Source organism: Primulina tabacum, chromosome 8 (assembly GCF_025594145.1).
Source record: "Primulina tabacum isolate GXHZ01 chromosome 8, ASM2559414v2, whole genome shotgun sequence".
Classification (NCBI taxonomy): Eukaryota; Viridiplantae; Streptophyta; class Magnoliopsida; order Lamiales; family Gesneriaceae; genus Primulina; species Primulina tabacum.
The window spans coordinates 11,814,068-11,834,793 of NC_134557.1; the positions used below are offsets into that span (position 1 = coordinate 11,814,068).

The following is a 20,726-nucleotide window of genomic DNA, read 5'->3' on the forward strand; positions in this document are numbered from 1 at the left end:
TAATATACAGGCCGGCCGTCTTCTTTGCACTGAGTCGTTAGTTTGTAATTTGCCCAAAGCCACAATCCACGAAAACACTTGAACCTTCGGTGGGACAGGTATTTTCCAGATGTTATAGCAATAGATGAAGGGAGTAGAAGTAGATGAGGAAAAAAACGAACTATAAAAAGATTTAACAGAAAACAACCCTGAAGAATCTCCCGCCCAAGATCTGTAGTCCTCAACACCCCACTCCAATCTAACATCTTGTAAAACCCGTAAAAGATCATTGAACTCTCTCTCTTCTGTCTCTGTAAAATTCCTTCTAAAACGGACATCCCAATGAATCACTAAGTTAGCGCTGCTATTGACTAAATCAACAAAGCTTAAGATAGGTTTGTTAGTTAAAGTGCTAAGCCAAAATAGTAAATGAAAACGAACTTGGAACGAGACTCCCCCGACCCACTCATCCTCCCAAAACCGAATGATATTACCCTCTTTAAGCATCCCCCGTACCAACTGATGAAAAGCCGGGTAAGATCGAGAGATACATTTCCAAGGACTTCTGAAGGTCGTATTCCCCGCCAAACCCAAATCCCATCCATTTGCTTGAGTACCATAAATGCTTATGATCACTTTTTTCAACATATTCTCCCTTTCCACCGAGCCTCTCTACCACCATTTTCCAAGAAGCGCTTTCTTCCGTAAACGAATGTTACCCAATCCCAGGCCTCCTCTTTCCTTTGGTTTACACACTTGACCCCATCCTACTATGTGGCATTGATTCACTCCATCGGCCCCATCCCAAAAAAAATTCCTCATCAATCTTTCCATTATGATCCCCACCTTATTCGGCACTTTGAAGATGGACATAAAATACAAAGGCATGGCACTTAACACAGCCTTGATCAAAGTTAGTTGTCCCCCCCTTGACAGAAAAGATTTCTTCCAGCTTGCCAATTTTTGTCATTTTGGTTAAGACCGGTTCCCAGAACTCCATAGTTATTGGGTTACCTCCCAAAGGAACCCCTAGATATTTTAGCGGAAATGTGCCTCTATTGCACCCAATCGTCAATGCCATTCCATCAATTTCCTCGTCCGACATATTCAAGCCCAACAACGTACTTTTATCCAGGTTAATCTTAAGTCTCGCTAGTAAGCCGAACCTCTTGAGTAGTGCCAATATTTCGAGCAAGTGCAACCTTGATTGTGCAAAAAATAAAGTGTCATCCGCAAATTGTAAATGTGAAATTTGGACTTTTTGTCGACCTACCTCAAGCCCTCTTACTTTGTTGTCATCCTCTGCCTTATCAACCATCCTTCCCAACCCGTCAACAACTAAATTAAAAGGCAATGGTGAAAGGGGGTCCCCTTGTCTGAGTCCTCTCTCCCCTTTAAATTTACCCCGTGGCCTACCGTTGATAAAAATTGAATATGAAACATTAGAAACGCAACCCATTATCCACTTCCTCCACCTATCTCCAAATCCTTTCTTTTGTAAAACCAAATCTAAAATCTCCAATCGACGTTATCATAAGCTTTTTCCAAATCAACTTTAAACACCCATCTCCTCTTTTTATTTCTTCGGCAAAGCTCCACCACCTCATTAGCGATTAGACAACAATCCAAAATTTGTCTACCTTTAATAAAGGCACACTGATTCTCCGCAACTGTGTAAGTAATGACTTTTTCAATCTGTTTGTCAAGACCTTAGCCAAAATTTTGTGCAAACTCGTTATTAAACTGATAGGTCTTAAATCTTTTATCTTGATTGCATCTTGTTTCTTTGGAATGAGACATATATAAGTTTCATTTATAATACCATTAACAGTACCACTGTGAAAGAACTCAGCAAACACCCTCACTACATCATCTTTGACCGTGTCCCAATTATGTTGAAAGAAGGCCATTGTGAACCCATCCGGCCCTGGAGCCTTACAACCATCGCTATCAAACACCGCATTTTTAATCTCTTCCTCCAAAAATGGTGCCTCCAACTCTTCTGCCTGATTCATATGTATCTCACTCCATTCCAAACCACGTAATTCCTCCACATCTCCGCCGAAATTTCCGTGCACCCCTTCCGATTTTCTATACAAACTTTGGTAAAATCTTATGATCTCCTCTACAATCTGTCTCTCCTCAGTGACCGTCGACCCGTCCTCCAATTCGACTTTGTCTATCATTGCTTTGTTCCTTCTGTTGGTTAGTAACGAATGAAAAATTTCGTGATGGATGTAAGAGCCCGGGGGCGGACGGTTATACTTTGGCGTTTTTTCAAGAGTGTTGGGAAATAGTCAAAGGAGATTTAATGAAGGTTCTCGTTGAGTTTTTTGAAAGCGGAATCATAAATTTTGTAACCAATGAAACATACATTTGTTTGATCGGGAAGAAAAATGAATCGATCAAAGTGAAGGATTTCAGACCAATTAGCCACACAACAAATTTGTATAGGATAATATTAGAAGTTTTAACAAGGATTAATAATCTCATAGCAGAAACAATATCCGAATCTCAGAATGCGTTTGTTGAAGGAAGACAAATATTTGATTGTGGCCTTATTGCGAATGAATTATTGGAAGAGGGTAGGAGGAAGAAGAAGAAAGGATGGGTAATGAAGGTGGATTTTGAAAAGACATATGACAATGTGGACTGGGATTTCTTGGATTTTGTTTTGAGGAAAAAAGGGTTTGGAGAGAGATGGAAAGATGGATAAAAGGATATTTGTCAAATGTATCATTTTCTGTTATGATCAATGGAAGGTCAAGGAGTAAATTTAATGCTTACAGAGGGATTGGAACTTTGTTTTCGATTAACGCTTGGGTTGTACTTCGTTTTTAATTAAGTAGGAGCATCCATTTAGTTTCACGGATTACTTATCCGCCACTTGTACTAAAACTTTTTTTTAACCATTAATATAATATGTTTCTTATCAAAAAAAAAAATCAATTGGGCAAAGAGTACTTTGTTGGGTATTCATGTTGAAGAAGAAGAACTTGAACTGTTAGCACAACAAATTGGAAGTACTATGGAAAAGTGGCCAATTAAGAATTTGGGTGTGCCTTTAGGTGAAAATCCATTACAAGCATCGTTCTGAGAACCTATTCTGTCTAAGATGTCGAAAAAATTGGCAAGTTGGAAAAACGCTTTTTTGTCAAGAGGGGGAAGATTAACTTTGATAACGTCTGTTTTAAATGCACTTTCGATATACTATGTCTCTTTTCAGGGTACCAAAAGGTATAGTGGAAGAGATGGAGAAAATTTCAAGGAACCTTTTATGGGATGGAGCGGATGGTGAAGTTCATAATCACTTGGTTGCGTGGGAACAAGTGTGCAAACCCAAAGAAAAAGGGGGATTGGGTATTGAGAAAATTATGTTGAGGAACAAGGCTATGTTGGGTAAATGGTGGTGGAGATTTTACGTGGAAGAGGGGACGTTGTGGAAGAAGGTAATAGTGAGTAAATATGGGTTAAATGAGAAAGGGTGGGATGCGGGATTAGCAAGAAGCGTGACATTTAGATGCCATGGAAGTTTATTTCTCGAATATACCCAACTTTTCAGCAACTAGTTACGATTAAGGTTAGAGGAGGTAACAAGGCTAGATTTTGGGAAGATATGTGGTGGGGGGATTACTCCTTCAAAGAACTTTTTCCGGCCTTATTTCGGCTTTCTGCGGTTCACAATTTGCCTATATCACACTTTGTTCATTTTGACAATTTGTCGTCTACCCAATCATGGGATTTGCATTTTAGAAGGGTCGTGAGAGATGAGGAGCTGTTTCAGTTGACGAAGTTATTAGGTTTCTTAGATAGGACAAGGATGGTTGAAGGGTAGATGACTATCGAGCGTGGAGTGGGGATCTTTCTGGTCTTTTGAGTCGTTTTTTCCACATACTCGCTTCCCAGTTTTTCCATTTTTCCATGTTATATGGAAGGTTCTGGTTCCAACAAAGATTCAGGTATTTTCGTGGACAACTATTCTGGGTAAGCTACCAACCTCGGAGATGATGCAAAAAAAAGGGCCCTCAATTGCTATGAAACCCAATTGGTGTGTTGTGTAGGAATCAAGCGGAAATGCAGGATCATATGCTAATTCATTGTGCACTCACGAATGGCTAGGGGACTAGAGCTTTGAAATAACTGGAATTGGTTTGGGTGGTGCCTAAGTCAATGATTGATTTATTTGCTATGGATCTAGGACAACTAACAGGTGCGAGGGGAAGATTTTTTTGATAAGTGGTGGTGCAAGGTATATGCTGGACAGTATGGCTAGAAAGAAATCAAAGAATTTTTGAAGACAAAGAGGACAAAAGAAATCCGTGCCCGGAAAAAATCAAGACAAAAGTTGCTTTGTGGATCGGCATTCATGATAAATTCAAGATCGTGACGATCTTAGATATTTTGAGAGATTGAGCCTATGTGTATCATTGATACAGCTTTGATATTATGCAACTCCTGTTGCTAGTGGACAGCTAGTCCACTGTCATTTGTGGTTTTTGGCAGTGCTCTTGAATTCATTTTGTCAAATGTCGAGATTAAAGATAAATTTGGAAAATAGTGCTTTGTGAGGCCTTAATTGTGCAAAAGTAGAAGAGGAATGGTTAGCTCAAGAGATTGGTTGTGGGAGGGAAAGTTGGCCCATTACATATATGGGGGTTCCACTAGGCGGAAACCCGATGAAAATTTCATTCAGGGAATCTGTTTTGTCTAAGATGTCTAAGAAGCTGACAAGTTGGAAGAAAGCGTTTTTTCTGGGGGAGATTAACTTTGATATAAGAGGTGTTGAATGTGATACCAAAGTACTTCATGTCTTTTTTAGGGTCCCAAGGGGTATAGCGAAGATTATGGAGAGGACTGTGAGGGATTTTCTATGGGATGGAGTTGATGGATATTCACATTAGCATAGGAACAAGTCTGGAAACTGAAAGAATGAAGGGCTTTGGGTATTGGAAACATTTGTATGAGGAATAGGCCCTTTTTCGAAGACCATCCGGCTTTTCGCATGTTAATGAAGGCAGTGTCTAAAGGGGGCAATAAGATCAGGTTTTGGGCGGATAGGCGGTGGGGGATTCTTTTTTTAAGGATCTTTATCCTATTTTAGTTCAGTTAGGATCGGTTCATAATAAACCCATTTTTCTTTTTTCCAGTTCGAGGGTTTTTCGTCCTCATCTTCCATATCATGGATATACAGAGGGACCTGAAAGTTAATGAGTTGAGCGCTTTGCTAGGGTCTTTAGAGAGAGTCAGATTGGTTGAGGGTGTTGATAATATCAGGGTTTGGGGCGGGGATCTTTCAGGATTAATCTCAGTCAAATCTTTCTATGAATATTTTTTCCGAAAGTAACTTTCCTTTAATTTCTCTATTTATTGTCATTTGAAAGGTTCTGATCCCAATGTTCAAGTCTTCTCGACGACCATGGTGTTGGGTAAGCTCCCAACTTGTGAAATGATGCAAAAGAAGTAACATTCGAGTGCTCTATGTCCGAATTGGTGTGTGTTGTGTCGGAAAGAGGTGGAGAATCAGGACCATCTACTTATTCATTATTCTTTCACGAGTTGTCTTTGGTTCAGAGCTTTGGAGACTATGGGTTTGGTTTGGGTAATTCCAAGATCTTCGCACGAGCTGTTTGCTGCATATCTTGGACGCGAGCTTGGCATGAGGGATGGAACTTTTTGGATAATGATAGTTCATTATATTCGCTCGTCAATATGGTTGGAGCAGAATAGACGGATTTTTGACAGTATAGACGAGTTAGTTGAAGAGTATTCGGACTTCGGACAATATTAAGATTCGAGCATCTAGCTGGAATTATGAAGCATGTAAAATTTAAGGATTTATTGATCATATTTATTGAGGGATTGGATTTATATATGTTGTTGATTGAGGGATTGGATTTATATATGTTGTTGATTTGAACAGGGTTCTTGTCTTTCTTTTTTGTTACTGTGTGGATCATTTGTCCACCATCTGTGATTTAATTAATAAATATAATATAGTTTCTTATAAAAAAAACATTGAATAATCATTAAAAAAAGACATAATTATGTGCTCTGAGGTTACAAAGATGTGAATGATCAATAATTTGCAATAGGACCCAGAGCCAAAAAGGAAATTACATAAACAAAACCCCAACATTGTTTTGACCCTCTAGGAAGAGGTTATAAGCAAATCAAGTTTCCAATTTAACAAGTCCAACATAACAGGCCCCTAAAAAACTCTTACATGCAAATTCCCAAAACCCGGTGGTTTTTCGATTGCAAAGTGTTTAGCAAAAACATTTAGGCTCTGAATAAAAAATTTCATAAACTCCAACACTACACCACCAAGTTGGTCTCTCATGACCCACAGACGCAATGCCAGCAAATCTTTTAGCACATCCATACATTCAGTTTGAAACACTTGCCAACAATTGTTGAAAAATGTTTAGTAATCTCAACACTAAACCGCAAAAATCTACAACATGCGGTAAATCCTATCAATGGATTGGGCCAAGACCATGTCCATACTCCATCGTCACATACCTCTAAAAAAATCTTATATGCAAATTCCCAAAACATCGTGATTTTTCAACAAGGATTGAAAAATATATTATACTAATTTGGGAAAAAAATTATTTTGGCTTGGCTAGATTTGTTGTGGATTCTATTTATTATGCTGAGATCATGCCTTCTTATAAATTCAGGTATCCAACCGATATAAAGAGTAAGATTAAAACATCTATCTATCCACAGCGCATATAACGGGTACAAATAACTCCACGATTCTATTTTCACTTACTAAAGTGAAAAGGTGGTCATTTATAGCTTCATGGGATGATATAGAATTTCCAAGCTAATTATTGTTAAAATAAGGTACATTCATTTGGACCTTACATCCATTGATCTGTTTCCATGTATGTTAAAATGACCAATAACAATTAGCCCTTCCAACGTATCTCAATTTTTGTGGCGTAAGGAATTTGATTATATTTCTTTAGAAAATTTCCTAATCACGATATTAAGATGATTAGTTTACTTGCATAAAAGATACCTCAACTAATATAAAGACCTACCTTTTGACATTCTTATATCAAGAGTACATGTTAATGGTACATATATACCATTTTCCCCAAATTCTTTACCTTTACATAGTATAGGGATCGCATTCTATGCTTCACACTTCTCAGGTCAAATACAACTGGACATATATATTTCATGTGGATCACATAAAAATAGATGTGGGTAGCAATTCGAGCCACATTAACTATAAACGTCTGAGATACAAAGTAACAATCAAATAAAATTCTGAAAAAGAATAAACCAATACAAAAGTACCACAGAAAATTCGAGTCTATTAGGAGAAAATCTCCATGAAACAAGAAGAAAATAAAATATTATTTAAATGTTCAAGACACCTAAATTTTTCTCGATCAAGTGCCATCCAAATTTTAAATTGTCTTTCTTATACTACACAATAGTTTCTAGCTGAATCACATTTGTCCTGCATGACCCCTTGATGATCCACACTTAAATCCCCATAGTTTAGTAGTTTATTCATTCAACTTTGCAATAAATTATCAGAAATACTTATTTGATCAATAGAGTTGGGAGATGAATTGGTATATGAGGGATAGAGGATGACATATGGAACATCAACACAGCTGCTCAATTGAAACCAAATAAATAGAAACCTTGTATTTTGGAGCCAAAACATTCTTCGCAATTATAAAACTGACATCAGATGATGTTTTTGCAAGCAGCACTCCACCCATGGCGGTAACCATCTTCATAATATTAACCTCCAATACATACCAAAACAGAAATCAGCAGTAGTTGCAAACGTAAGATTAACAGACTATTATATAGTATACATGGAGTCAAAAGCAGTAAATTCCATCAATAAAAATTGAAGTTTGATGGAAGTTAAAAAATATCATGTGGTGGTACCATGGTACATATTTGCCCTGGCACTAAACTTACGGTTCTATTACAGTATATGCAGCACACTTTCTGATCATGAGTTATTTTAATTTGAAACTCACATGTTACAGAAATGAACATATTAAAGAAAAATTCAAATAAGGGGCACGATTTTCTATGCCACGGCTGTTCATCAGTCAACCCAGTAGCTTAATCAGCAAAGGCAGACCTAAGCAGCCCGTCGAGATTATGGCAGCTAAACGAGATATCAGTAGGGTGGTAAAAAGTAGAAGGATGAACAGAAGATGAAGAGGGATGTGTCTTCTCGTAATTTGGTAACATCAATAAGCACTAGAATAAGAGCATGTATGACAAGCAATGAAGAATATCACCTTTAATGAGAATGATATACTAAAACCTCTAATATTTAGAGAATACAAATTATGAACGAGGCAGAGGAAAGAAAGAGATGTTCTTAGGTTGACGATAATGAGTGATAGCTAAATGGCACCATACCTTTTCATCTTTGTCAAAACCAGAAACAAGTATGTTAACACCATCCATTGCAAGGCAACAAGTAAAACCTTGATTAGGCAGAGATCTACGTTCTTTCGCACACAACAGCACACACTGAGGACCTGATTACAAGATAATTACAAGGCTAAAATCAGTATGATACAAGATTGCTAGACAAAAAAACACATGTTCAACATGTCAGCAATCCAAAGAGGAACCCAAACGCCAACCATAGAAAGAATTGAATCACACCTAAAGTTCAAATCTAAATATCTAACATAAATTTAGACATTGCATGTAGTCAATATAAAAATTACAAAGGGATTGTTTTTCAACCAAGTCAGAGTAATTACTTAAGATGCAGTGACTAATGATATCCACGAAATTTTTTATCTAGGACTTTACCAATTTGCACCAACAAGTGTAACCCATTGACCTCAGGATTGATAGCTAATTCTTCCAAAAAAAATTATCAAAATAATGTAAACTAAACAAATTATTGATGCACACCTAATAATAAGTAATGCAGAATATTCTACTACATATGCAATTTGAATCAATCATGCTTCCTTAGCACAACCATGTCCAGCATTCGAAGACAATCTGTCAAAGTTAATTTTTTGCCAGACAGAAGCTAAATACAGCATGTTTCGTTATGTAAGGAGCGATAACAAGTTAACAACAAAGAGATGGCCCATAAGCTCCATCGACATGATTACTCTCCTCTGACGCCTGTCTTTGTACCATAAAAATATATAACTTAGAAGGTCCAGTTTAGTATCAAGTTTAAAACGTTAATCGACGACACCAATCCAACGAAATTTTCTCTAAACGTACCAAGCATCTTGCAGCCTTTTGATCGAAGATCCTCAAACTTTTCCTGCGGGATTCAACTCAAACCAGTAAACTTCAAACTAAATCCCATGGCGATATTAGTGAAATGCAACTTTCAATTCAATATAGCCAAAACAATTAAATTAAAACTAGACCAAATGCAACTCAAGTGAAACTGAACTTCGATTCTAAATCAGTAAAGTTACATGCTCGGAAGAGGATATGACGTGATAATCATTCGGCCCATTACGCGAAGGATCGCAGCAGAGGAAGACCTGCGCTCCGTTGAGCTTCAACGCATCGTGAACAGCGTCGAAGAGCTCCGGTTGAACCAGATTACGGGAAATAAATGCATTAACTCCTGCGAAAACCTTTGTCGCCATCTTCTACTACGTAATTTGTGTGTCTACATGAATAAATGACTCTACACACTCAAATTTTTTGGGTACGATTTCTACAAAATTTGGGAATTAGGGTTCCTATTTCCTACGTGACGTTGAGCGCGGGAAATCGTTTCCTTTTCCTTGTCGTTCAATTTTTATATTTTATTCTGCTTTTGTGATTAATACATAAAACAGATTTTAATCCCTTTTTTTATATAATAATTAATATATAGAATAGACAATTCTAAAATGTTTAGCCCAAACATCAAGAGTCTATTAAGTTAAAAGAATTCGACGGTTTCAGAAAATAGACCAAACTCACTCTCAACAAATTTCATGAATTTTCACCTAATTATTTCGTATATTTCCGGTAGATTCAATGGTATTTCTTTCATATTTTAGGCATATTTTATTCATTGCAAATATGTTTATTTCAGTTCATAATAACATAATTGATTTTTTTTGTTTTTCATGATTTTTCTTTCAATTTCCTTATTTATTTTCTTAGTTTTTTGGCTTATCGAGAGAATTATAACTAATTATTAGTTTGAGGCTCATATTGTTTGCTTTAGAAGTCAGATTTTACATTTGGTACAATCTTGCGCCTGGCATGCCCACGCTTTTATTTTTCTGTGCAAACAGTTTGGCACGTTCGGTGGGACCATACCGCCAAGTAAGCATGGAAACACTAGAATGATGAGTGGAAGAATCAATAATAAGAGGAAGAGTATTTGCAAAGTTTTTGTAATACCTTATAATTAGGTATATGCAATATTTAATTATTATATAGTGCTAATAAAAAATATTGAAATAACTAAATCAAATTTTTAAACATATAGTATATACACACACACATATATACACATACATGCCTACATAGGGAGATAATATCATCATCATCATGTTTGTTTAACCAACACACCACTTTCTTTCTTGCCCAACCGATGATCGGAAGTTGTCCAACATGAATTGGAGGAAAAGGCTTGGTTCTTTCCTATAAAATGAAGTCATTCACTTGAAGAATTTCAACAGTTTCTTAGCATAATTTTCGAGTTTTAGGGGCTGGTTTAGAGTAGGGTTGTAATGGTGTGAGAATGAGGCTTTAAAATAGTTGAAAAAAGAGGGGAAAAAAATCATTTATATACCTCCAAATCCTCCAAATATTCTAGAAAACTTCCACTATACTCTATGCTTACCCAGAAAGCTATCAGAAAAGGAGATGTCGAAATTAAGCAATTGATTTTTCGTTAAAATTCAAAAACCACCACTACTCGAAAAGGAAATAGATTGTTTTCACTTCCCATTTTTCATATCTCTGATGACCATATTATACCTTAGTCTTAGCATGAAAGTTGTTCATTATATGTCATACTTCTCATAATGTTTTTGGTTTCTCGGAATCGGAAATAGTGTTTTCCGACAATCAAAGTAATGGTATGAGTTTTACTAGTTATTTCGTTTCTGGCATGTTTCGGCTGTAAATTTGAGAAAACTTTTAACACAAGAATTGTAGGAAAAACATTTTTTTCATATGTTGGAAAAAATTGGGCCGCACATGTTGGCCAAACGTCGGCCACGTGCGCGTGTACAAGTGCCGGTGAAAAACAAAATTTTGCTTTTTCGAACCTCGTTCTATACTAATCTAGTCTATTGTGTAAGTTTCATGAATTTTGGATGAGTATTTCATTTTCTGTAAATTTTTAAATGTTAATACTATGATTTTTGGATATAATATGATACTTGTATGACCATCTGAATCTTTTTATACATGTTGCTAGTCTACAATACTTTAAAAATATATCACTGGAAGTAACTATGAAGTATTATAATTTTTGAACTTACAAGTTATTTATTATAATTTTGTTAGTGATATATTCGTTACATAGATAAATAAAATATAAAATAAAAAATATTATTATTATATTAATTTTGGAATAATATTTTTGTAGACGAGTCCAAATATTTTATATATGCTTATTACTATGGTATTTCACGTCACCAATAAAGTATAAAGTTATAGGTTAATATTCGTTATTTTGGTTATTTTAGAGATAATCTATATTAAAATAAATTAGAAAGTGTTATACTATAGTGATCATAATCACCTTGGTCAATAGGATTGGTTTGAACTTTGGATTCTCACACTCGATCATCTATAGTGAGTCACTAACTTGAGGAATTATTTTTACCGTTCTTCCTATAATCTTGGCATTTGGCCAGAAAATTATGATATGATATTTTCTTAAATGATATTCATCATGTTTTATTGATTTCTTGTGTCTGGGCATAATTATTGTATCTTTTAATCTCGTTTATCCATAACCTCGATGACCACTCCTTCTATCATAATAAATCATCAATCGTGTCGATATCCTTCTTACCGATCGAATCTATCATCTTAATTGCATCGTATTTAAAAATTTATTCTACTTAATTTACTCATTACTGTTATTATAAAAAAATGAAATGCTTTAATGAAAAGTTCTCATTGTAATATCATCACACTAAGTGTGATTCTTATCGAGCTTTCACCAAATAAGGTTTTGGTTAATCATCAAATGAATGAATGAGTGATTGAATGATAAAATTATTGACCAAGATAGAGCCATGGACAACGGACTTTGGTTTGGAGATTGAATATATTGAACAATGTGACCTTGGTCCAGGTATATTAGTTCAGCTTGGTCCGTTATTCTTTGCTAACCATTTTTTTTCTCGTGCATTCATATAAACGAATACTAATCATATTGTCCATTATATCATTCTCTTAAATTTAACAACATATTTATTATTATTTAATTTTCACTAGTCCTTAAATACTTAAACTCTCTATTTTCTTTATCTATTGTAATTTCCAGATGCAGGTATATAGGAATTGAATAAAGAAGGAAATGTAGGTGAATGATCTAGCAGTGGTTGTCTAAAATATTTATAATAAATCTTTGTCTTTTTTATCTTATGTTTTAGTTTGGTCTTGTAAAACTCCATCGTAATTTACTAGAACTTTGTTCGATTCGCTTCCGCTAATAAAGTTTAGAAGTGTTTTTTTACCGCCTACAATACATCAAAGGAGCATTTTTGCACAAGATGCTATTAGGTATGGTGGCATTTCTCGAGGGCTAATTCCTGAGTTGGGTGCCACAGAGGTGATAAAAGAGCCAAACGTTCATTAGATCTTATTTATAGACAGATTCTAACTGAAGAAACAAAAGAAGACGAAAAGACATCAGTCAACAAAACGCAATTAATTTATCCAGACTGAAATTCTCTTACTCTCTCATACTTATACGCATTTATTTAGGGGGAACATCGATTAGTTAACTGATAAGACATTCGTCAGTTGGTCTTCAACTGAACTGATTCAACTCTCAACAGATCACTCAGTTATTGACCTAACTGATCTTATCATATAAGTTAACTGATTCATCGATAAGTATGCCATATTAAATGATGTTACTGTTAAAATTACGCATTTAATTTATGTCATTCATTGAATAGTAATATAAAACGTGGTCTCACGTAGTCCATTAAACTTTTATTCACGTTTTCACCGCACGTACATACATTTTTACTCAAATTTATCTTGGACTGACACGTGTCCAAAAATTTGAACAGTCACAAACATAAGTCATTGTACCACCTCATTTCAGTTCTTCACGAGCATTTCAATTTCCAGAGCTTATCACACACACAAAGTTCTTTCTTCTTCGCAGATATTCAAATCAGGAATGGCAAGCCAAGTTCCGGTCTACATGCTCAATGATATGGCAATTGATTTCGACTTAGTCCTCTATGTTAATGCCTCAGCCTTCAAAGTATCTTTCTGAAGCTGGAAGCAGCAGGTTTGAGGAAATTTCTTGGGACATCTACTCAAGAAATTTATTCCAAAGAAATTCAGGATTTCTATAGCAACGGCTTCCTCTCAGCTGAAAGAAAGATTACAACTACTGTCGACAGCAAGTTGCTGACTGTTGATGAAGAAACCTTTAGCTCCATCTTCCAACTACCGTCTGATGGCCTTTCTCACTACTCTGACGTGAAAGCCGCCGATTTGGAGGAGATGCTCACACTTTTATTTGCTGATGGGAGGAAGATAAAAGTTTCTGATCCCAAGAAAGAGCTAAAATATGAATATCAATTGCTGGCAGATATAGTGGCAAAATGTATTCTAGCCAAAGCGGGCTCTTTTGCTACCCTCACCCTCAAGAAATTTCAGATAATGGTTGTTCTGGTGAATGGACGCAAGCTGAACTAGTCAACCATTTTGTTCAACATTTTGAAAAACATGACTCAATCGACCAAACAGTCCAAAGGCTTTGTTGTGCCGATCAGCTTTATTCTGAAGAACAAAGGTTTGGTAGATGATTCTTTGGAGAAGTCATCCAAATACAAAGTCTTCACTGATAAGAATGTTCAGCCACCAAAGACCAAGCTGGACATATCTCCCGAGCATTTTGTCAAAGTAAAAAAGGAGATTGGGACATAGGCAGCTCCCGAATCAGTCAAGAAGACCAAGGCCTTGGCTCAGAAAAAGGCAATCAAAAGGAAGCTGGTTGTCAGTGAGACTAAATCGGAGAAAACTCCATCTCCGAAACATATGAATAAGCCAAAGACCCAGAAAACCAAACCAATAGCTGGTTTGGAAACCATCCCTGCTGACAGGCTTGAGGCAAACTGGAGCTTAACAACCTATCAATGCAATACCAATCACGGCAGTTCCAGTTGCATCCTCAATTGAACAACAGTTACCTCCTCCAATTGCTCCCTCCAAGAAGACCATCACCGAATTTGGTGATAAACAGAAACAAGTTGGAGCAAAATCACCACTGATCACTATCACCAGCTTATCTGCACTACATTTTTCCAGACCAAAGGGAATGGTGATACAAGATAAAGTGGATGCAGCTGTTTCAGGGCTGAGCATTTTTCATGCCCTCACAGACCCAAAAAGTAAGGGCAAGATGATTGAAGATCCCAGACCAACTTACCCGATTCAGACTCATATTGATTTAATATGGGAAGAGGTAAATGAGTTTTCTGAATCAAATTTGAAAACTTACAATGAATTGGTCAGATTTAGGACCGAAGTGTTTGCCAAGGGATTGTTGATGAAATCAGTTTTGAACAAATTCATCGCCTTGGAAACCATAGTCATGAGGGTAGTCAAAGCTGCTACTATTATTCAAGCACTGGAGCGAAGGAATTACTTCTTTGATCTGATGTGTGCCAAGAAGCTTACTCAAGTCATAGCTCAGCTACGCAAGAACTATGATCCTATCAGTTCAATTGCCTTCAATGACAAAGCACTTTTTGTGACAAGTTGGACATGGATCTTATCTCATTGCAGATGAAGATAAAAAATTGAGAAATAGATCAAGAGTTGACTATTCCAACAAATTCCCAAAGTTCTTCCTCAGAAGAGCAGGCTGAACCATCAACTCATCAGCCAGAGCCATCCCAGGAAGCAGTTGCTGAACAAACTGAGCAAGTAACTACTCTTTCTTCAAAATATGCTCAACCATCATCTTCTGCTCTGGTAAGTCTTCAACTCTACACCGATGCAGAGTTGTCATTGGCAAATATCGATGAAGTAATACAGTCAGTTGCCAATGACATCCAGCTGAATGTGATAACTGGAGAATCAGTTGAAGACCCAAGCTTATCTGAACAACCAGCCTCAGAGCCATTAATATCAGCAGTTGAAACATCAATTCAGTCGCCTGCCACGACTGAACAAGTAGTCCGAGCAGAAACTGAAGTGGCTCAGTTGCAATCAGCACCAACTGAAGAGCCAGCCGACATATCAGTTGCCAAACCAAGTGAAGAGCCTACCAGCTCAACTGCGTTTCAGATTCCCACTTCTTCTCAAGAACCTCAACAGAAAATAGTTGAAGAAATTGTTTCATAAATGGTTGAGACTGAATCACCAAATAGGGCCTTGGTAGTTTTAATGAAGCAGACGAGGAGCAAGAATCGGAATCATCTGAAGCTCTGTCTCCTCAGATTCCAATGGCTACTGATACTATGATAGAAGACATTCAGTCCAACCTTCATAATCTTATTTCATCTATTTCTGATATTAAGTCAACCCAATTGTTGCACACATTAAAGATGGACTCTATGAAGGATAATACAACGAAAAACATTCACCAGGTTACAAAGAATATCACTTCTCTATTTCTCCAACTTTATCAATTGAAGAAAGACCGAGTGACAGTTCAAGTACATTTCCAGACTCGAGATATGTTTAAAAATTGCATTGAATTGTTGGAAACAATAGTAACAAAGAGAATGGGTCTGATGCAAGAACAATTATTGTATGCTATATCTAATGTCATCTCGGAAGTCCGTGCATTATCCAGCAAGGTTGATGGGTCTGACAAAAAGGGAGAAGAGGAAAAAGAACATCAGCAGTTGTCTAAGAAAAGACCAAGTCAACCAACTGATCAGGGACCAGCTGATAAGAGAGCAAAGAAATGAAGAAGTCCAGATCAGTTAGAAGACAGTCTTTATATTCAGTTGAGAATTTTTGGCAGATTTTGAATTTTTTAGTAAGTAGAAGATTCTTTTATTCTTTGTACGAATCTGTATATTGAAAGAGTTGTCAATAAAAGATTATTTTATCTACGAAGAGTTCAGTTTGATCAGTTCGTATATTCTAAGTTTTGTCATACACCTAAAAGGGGAAAATTGTTGGAAACTTAATTTCGGAGTTTGACAAATTGAGCGTGAAAAGACTGAACAACTGATCAAGAACACTGAAGGTAACTGGTCTAAAAATTCGTAAATTGTTAGTTGCCCGAACTGAAGATTAGTGCGTATATAATCAAAGACAAATGAACTAAGCTAATGAACTATGTAGTCAACTGGATGATCAGTTGAAACTGATCAGTTACACTACAATCAGTTGAGAACAATCAGTTAATCCTATCGGCTTTTGTCAACTGATAAATCAGTTTGACACGTCATCAGTTAAGGAATGTAGCTATCAACCGACAATTGTACAAGAGCAGACTGCAACATGTAGTGGGAACGTCGCATTTCAGAAAAGCAACAATGTATGATTGACATAAGAATGTTGACGTGGCTATACAACGGATATAAAGATTCAAAATTCATTCATTGTTATCATTGGAAGCAAAGCCTATAAATAGCCGATAAAGATCAGCTGAAGAAGTATATTAATCAAGCTACGAAATTATTCAAGTTATCAAGCAGAACTCTGTGCATACTCTTTCAGTTTAAAAGCTCTCAAAAGCTCACGCTTGGTATACACATTCATAGCTTTCAGGCTATACCTTGAACTTAACAGCACAAACACTTACTGTTATATTGTTCGATCTTGTAGAGTTCAGTTGTGCTAAGAAAGTTACATATCAGTTGAGTACTGATAAATTGTATTGAATATAAGAGTTTCAGTTTTGGTATTGTTAAGTCCAAACTGAAGTGGGTTTGTACAAATCTTTGTATAGATCAAAGTCTTTTAGTAAATATCATATCTTTGAGGTATAAGAGGTGACGTAGGAGTGTTTGAAATCTCCGAACATCCACAAATCTTGTGTCCCTTAATTTCAGTTTTATTCTATCTGTCATTCAGTTTATTTCTGCACTTTCATTAGTTAACTGATTGATATTGACAATAAGATTCATGAATTCATTTTATCACTAAACTGACTCATTATTCGAAAAAGTTGTGAAAACTGTTGTGTGACGTACCGTACTTTTAAACTACTTAAAATTTGCGGAAAAAAAATTTTCTTAAATAAATAATAATCTTTCAAATTGCAATAAAAATGAACTGCTCGTCTAAAATATTTGAAATAAAACTGATTACAAACAACGTTTGTCAAAAAGGTATATGTTTAAACATCGTGAAATAGTTTCATAAAATCAGATTAACTAAATTAACATGCTTGAAAATTTCTTGAAAACATAGGCGGTCCTAGGGTTTAGCCTCCGTGCAGTCCGAGCCGACTCACTGGTCCCCACCTCTCGCCTCCTCAAACTCGTCTTCACCTGCATCGATCAAGTCTAGTGAGTCTAAAAACTCAAGATGTATAAACTGAGAATAACAAATAATACGTAATAAAACCACATGCATTTTAAAGTAGAGCGTACATACTTAAACTTGAACGTACTTTCATAAACATAGACGTGCCATCATATCGTAAAACTTTTCATAAACATTTTCGTAAATGTACTTGCATCATACATACGTGAACATAAATAATCATCATCATTTTGCGTTGAGATATGTTTCAAAGCAAGTGACGTATACATAAATGCGCCTGATCAGACTAAACCACAGTACGGGGCTGGCAGGGATGTCCACTACCACATACATAAGATCCCCGGTCATACTTTACCGGGTAGATTGGTCTCTGATCATACTTTACCGCTTTCAATCCTGATCAAAATCCGATCATATTTTACCGGGGTGGAGAGGTCCCTGGACACGTTCTCCTGGCTTCCAAACCCGTTCATAGTTGGTCATAAGAATTTAGCATACCTAAAAAATAAAACATTTTCTTTTTGCACGTCGAACACACTAAAAAACATCGAGGGCTTCGTTGGAACGCTCTGGACATGCTGCCCTAACCACATCAGCAAATATTCAAGAAATCCCAACGAAGCCTGCAACCAAAACTTGAGAAAACATGAAGAACATGCACATATTTTCACAGTTTGAGCGGTTTTACGATAAAAGTCATATCTCTCTCATTTCTTATCAAAAAATTACAAATTTGCTATTGAATCGAAGATAACACAGAATACTACAAATTATATGTTGAAAAAATTTCCATAAAACCAACCTATATGTTGCATAATTCAAAATAACAGGGGGTGATGGGTTTTGTGACACAGAAATTTCACAACTTTTACGATTTTACGATAAAAATCATATCTTCCTCGTTTCTTATCAGAAAATTACGAATTTGCTATCAAATCGAAGATAACACAAAGTACTACAAATCATATGAAACATTTCCAGAAAGCCAACCTATAAGTCGCAGAAATCAAAATAACACAGGGTGGTGGGTTTTGTGACACATAAATTTCACAGCTTGTGTGATTTTACGATAAAAATCATATATCCCTCGTTTCTTATCAGAAGATTACGAATTTGCTATCAAATCGAAGATAACATAGAGTAATTCAAATCATATGTTGAAAACAATTCCATAAAACCAACCTATATGTCGCAGAAATCAAAATAACATAGGGTGATGGGTTTTGTGACACAGAAATTTCACAACTTTTGCGATTTTACGATAAAAACCATATCTCCCTCGTTTCTTATCAGAAAATTACGAATTTGCTATCAAATCGAAGATAACATAGAGTACTACAAATCATATGTTGAAAACATTTCCAGAAAACCAACCTATAAGTCGCAGAAATCAAAATAACAGAGGGTGATGGGTTTTGTGACACAAAAATTTCACAGTTTGTGTGATTTTACGATAAAAATCATATCTCCCTCGTTTCTTATCAAACAATTGCATATTTGCTATCAAATCAAAGATAACGCAGAGTACGAAAAATCATATGTTGAAAACATTTCCATAAAACCAACATATAAGTCGCAGAATACAAAATAACAGAGAGTGACGGGTTTTGTGATACAGGAATTTCACAGCTTGAGCAGTCCCACAAAAATGATCATAACTCACTCGTTGCTTGTCCAAAAATTACGAATTTACTGTCAAATTGAAGGTATCAAAGATTAATACGTTTTATATGTTAAAAGTATCTCCATAAAGTCGATCGAAAATTCACAGTACTCGAAATGACAGCAGACTTGATTTTGATATCTAAAATTTTGATCCAAAATCGTTTTAAACTTTTTTTCTCAAACTTTTGCATAACATACAAAGATTTTTCATACAATATACATCAAAATACTTACTACGACAAGATCGATGTAAAAATAAAAGAATATACATGCCTTTGATGATTAAACTCACGAAACTACGGATAACGACGCGAGGGAATGCGAGACTCGATCCGGGACGACTTGTGGCACAATTTTTTGCTAAAATCAGACGAGAGTTTGCTGGAAATTTTTGAAGGGGAAGTGTGGCTGCTGGTGTAGCTCAAGAACCCTAGCTATTCCTCTCAAAAATGAAACGTGAGTGTGTGTGTGTGTGAGGCGTGAGTGTGTGTTAGGTGAAAACTTGCTTAATTAATTAATTAACTAACTAATTAGGGCTAAATGTGCTTAATTAAATAATTAGTAATAAAAATAATAATACTCTAATTATTCAATACTACACAGAGATTAAATAAAATAATTAAGTACCAAATTTCAAGATTAAAATCTCCAAATTTTCAAATTGGTATTTGAAAAGCTTAAAATCTTAAAATCAGCTAATAAATTAAATTAGGCTATACAATGCTTAAAATTCCAAAAAACACTTAAAATAACAATTTTCTTGACTTGAAATAAAATACCACATTTTCATAAATCGCCTAAATCTCACGGGTCTCTTTTCCCGATCTCGCATCGAATATTCGCCTGAAACACAAAACTCAAGAAAATATTTTAACATGCATCACAATAACATGTAATAATTTAAAATATACAAAATAATCAATCATACCTCACTAAAATCATTTCAAAATTAAATAAATAATTTAGCAATTTAAATAAATGCAAGGGTTTACGTGTACAGATTTTTGGGCTCTACGTGTTAAGTGTTTATTCAACCCTCCCCTTCTAAACACTTTTTCACTTCTAACCGATCTTAACACATGACCACAAGCTGCGGTAAAAATCTGCATGATTACCCCTCGAAACCCTAGACGTTCACTTTCCATATTTCGATCCTAGCCTACAACCGACGGGACCAGCCACGCACCAGCCCCTCCTAGCCCACTTTAGGACCCTACTGGACCTACTTAACCCTAACTCACAACCCCATAACAGCTGCATCACACAAACAGCCGAGACTCATCTCAAACCCTTCCTCGCGGCACTCCTTGAATTCACGACCCCAACCGAATCTCAAGCCAAGCCCAGCAATGTGCGACCACTCTAGACCACGACTGAGACCCACCCGGGTCTGGTCCATGTCCCGAAATAGCTCATCACATCACCAGCGTCACTCAAAC

The 20,726-nt window shown here is 36.1% G+C and overlaps 1 protein-coding gene across 5 annotated transcripts in view; it reads right to left on the minus strand.

Moving 5' to 3' along the window:
• LOC142553751 (uncharacterized) overlaps window positions 1–9,762 on the minus strand; it is a 34,661-nt gene extending 24,899 nt beyond the window's left edge. For 3 of the 5 annotated variants that reach the window (XM_075664223.1, XM_075664222.1, XM_075664226.1), the window contains exons 1-4: window positions 9,435–9,762; window positions 9,232–9,274; window positions 8,395–8,516; window positions 7,650–7,757 (exon numbers count right to left, since the gene is read on the minus strand). In XM_075664223.1, the coding sequence (XP_075520338.1) occupies window positions 7,650–7,757; window positions 8,395–8,516; window positions 9,232–9,274; window positions 9,435–9,611 (450 nt within the window). In that variant the 5' untranslated portion in view covers window positions 9,612–9,762. The remainder of the gene's footprint in view (window positions 1–7,649; window positions 7,758–8,394; window positions 8,517–9,231; window positions 9,275–9,434) is intronic. The other 2 variants (XM_075664225.1, XM_075664224.1) reach the window with 1 other exon arrangement.
• Between the last annotated feature and the right edge of the window lie 10,964 nt (window positions 9,763–20,726).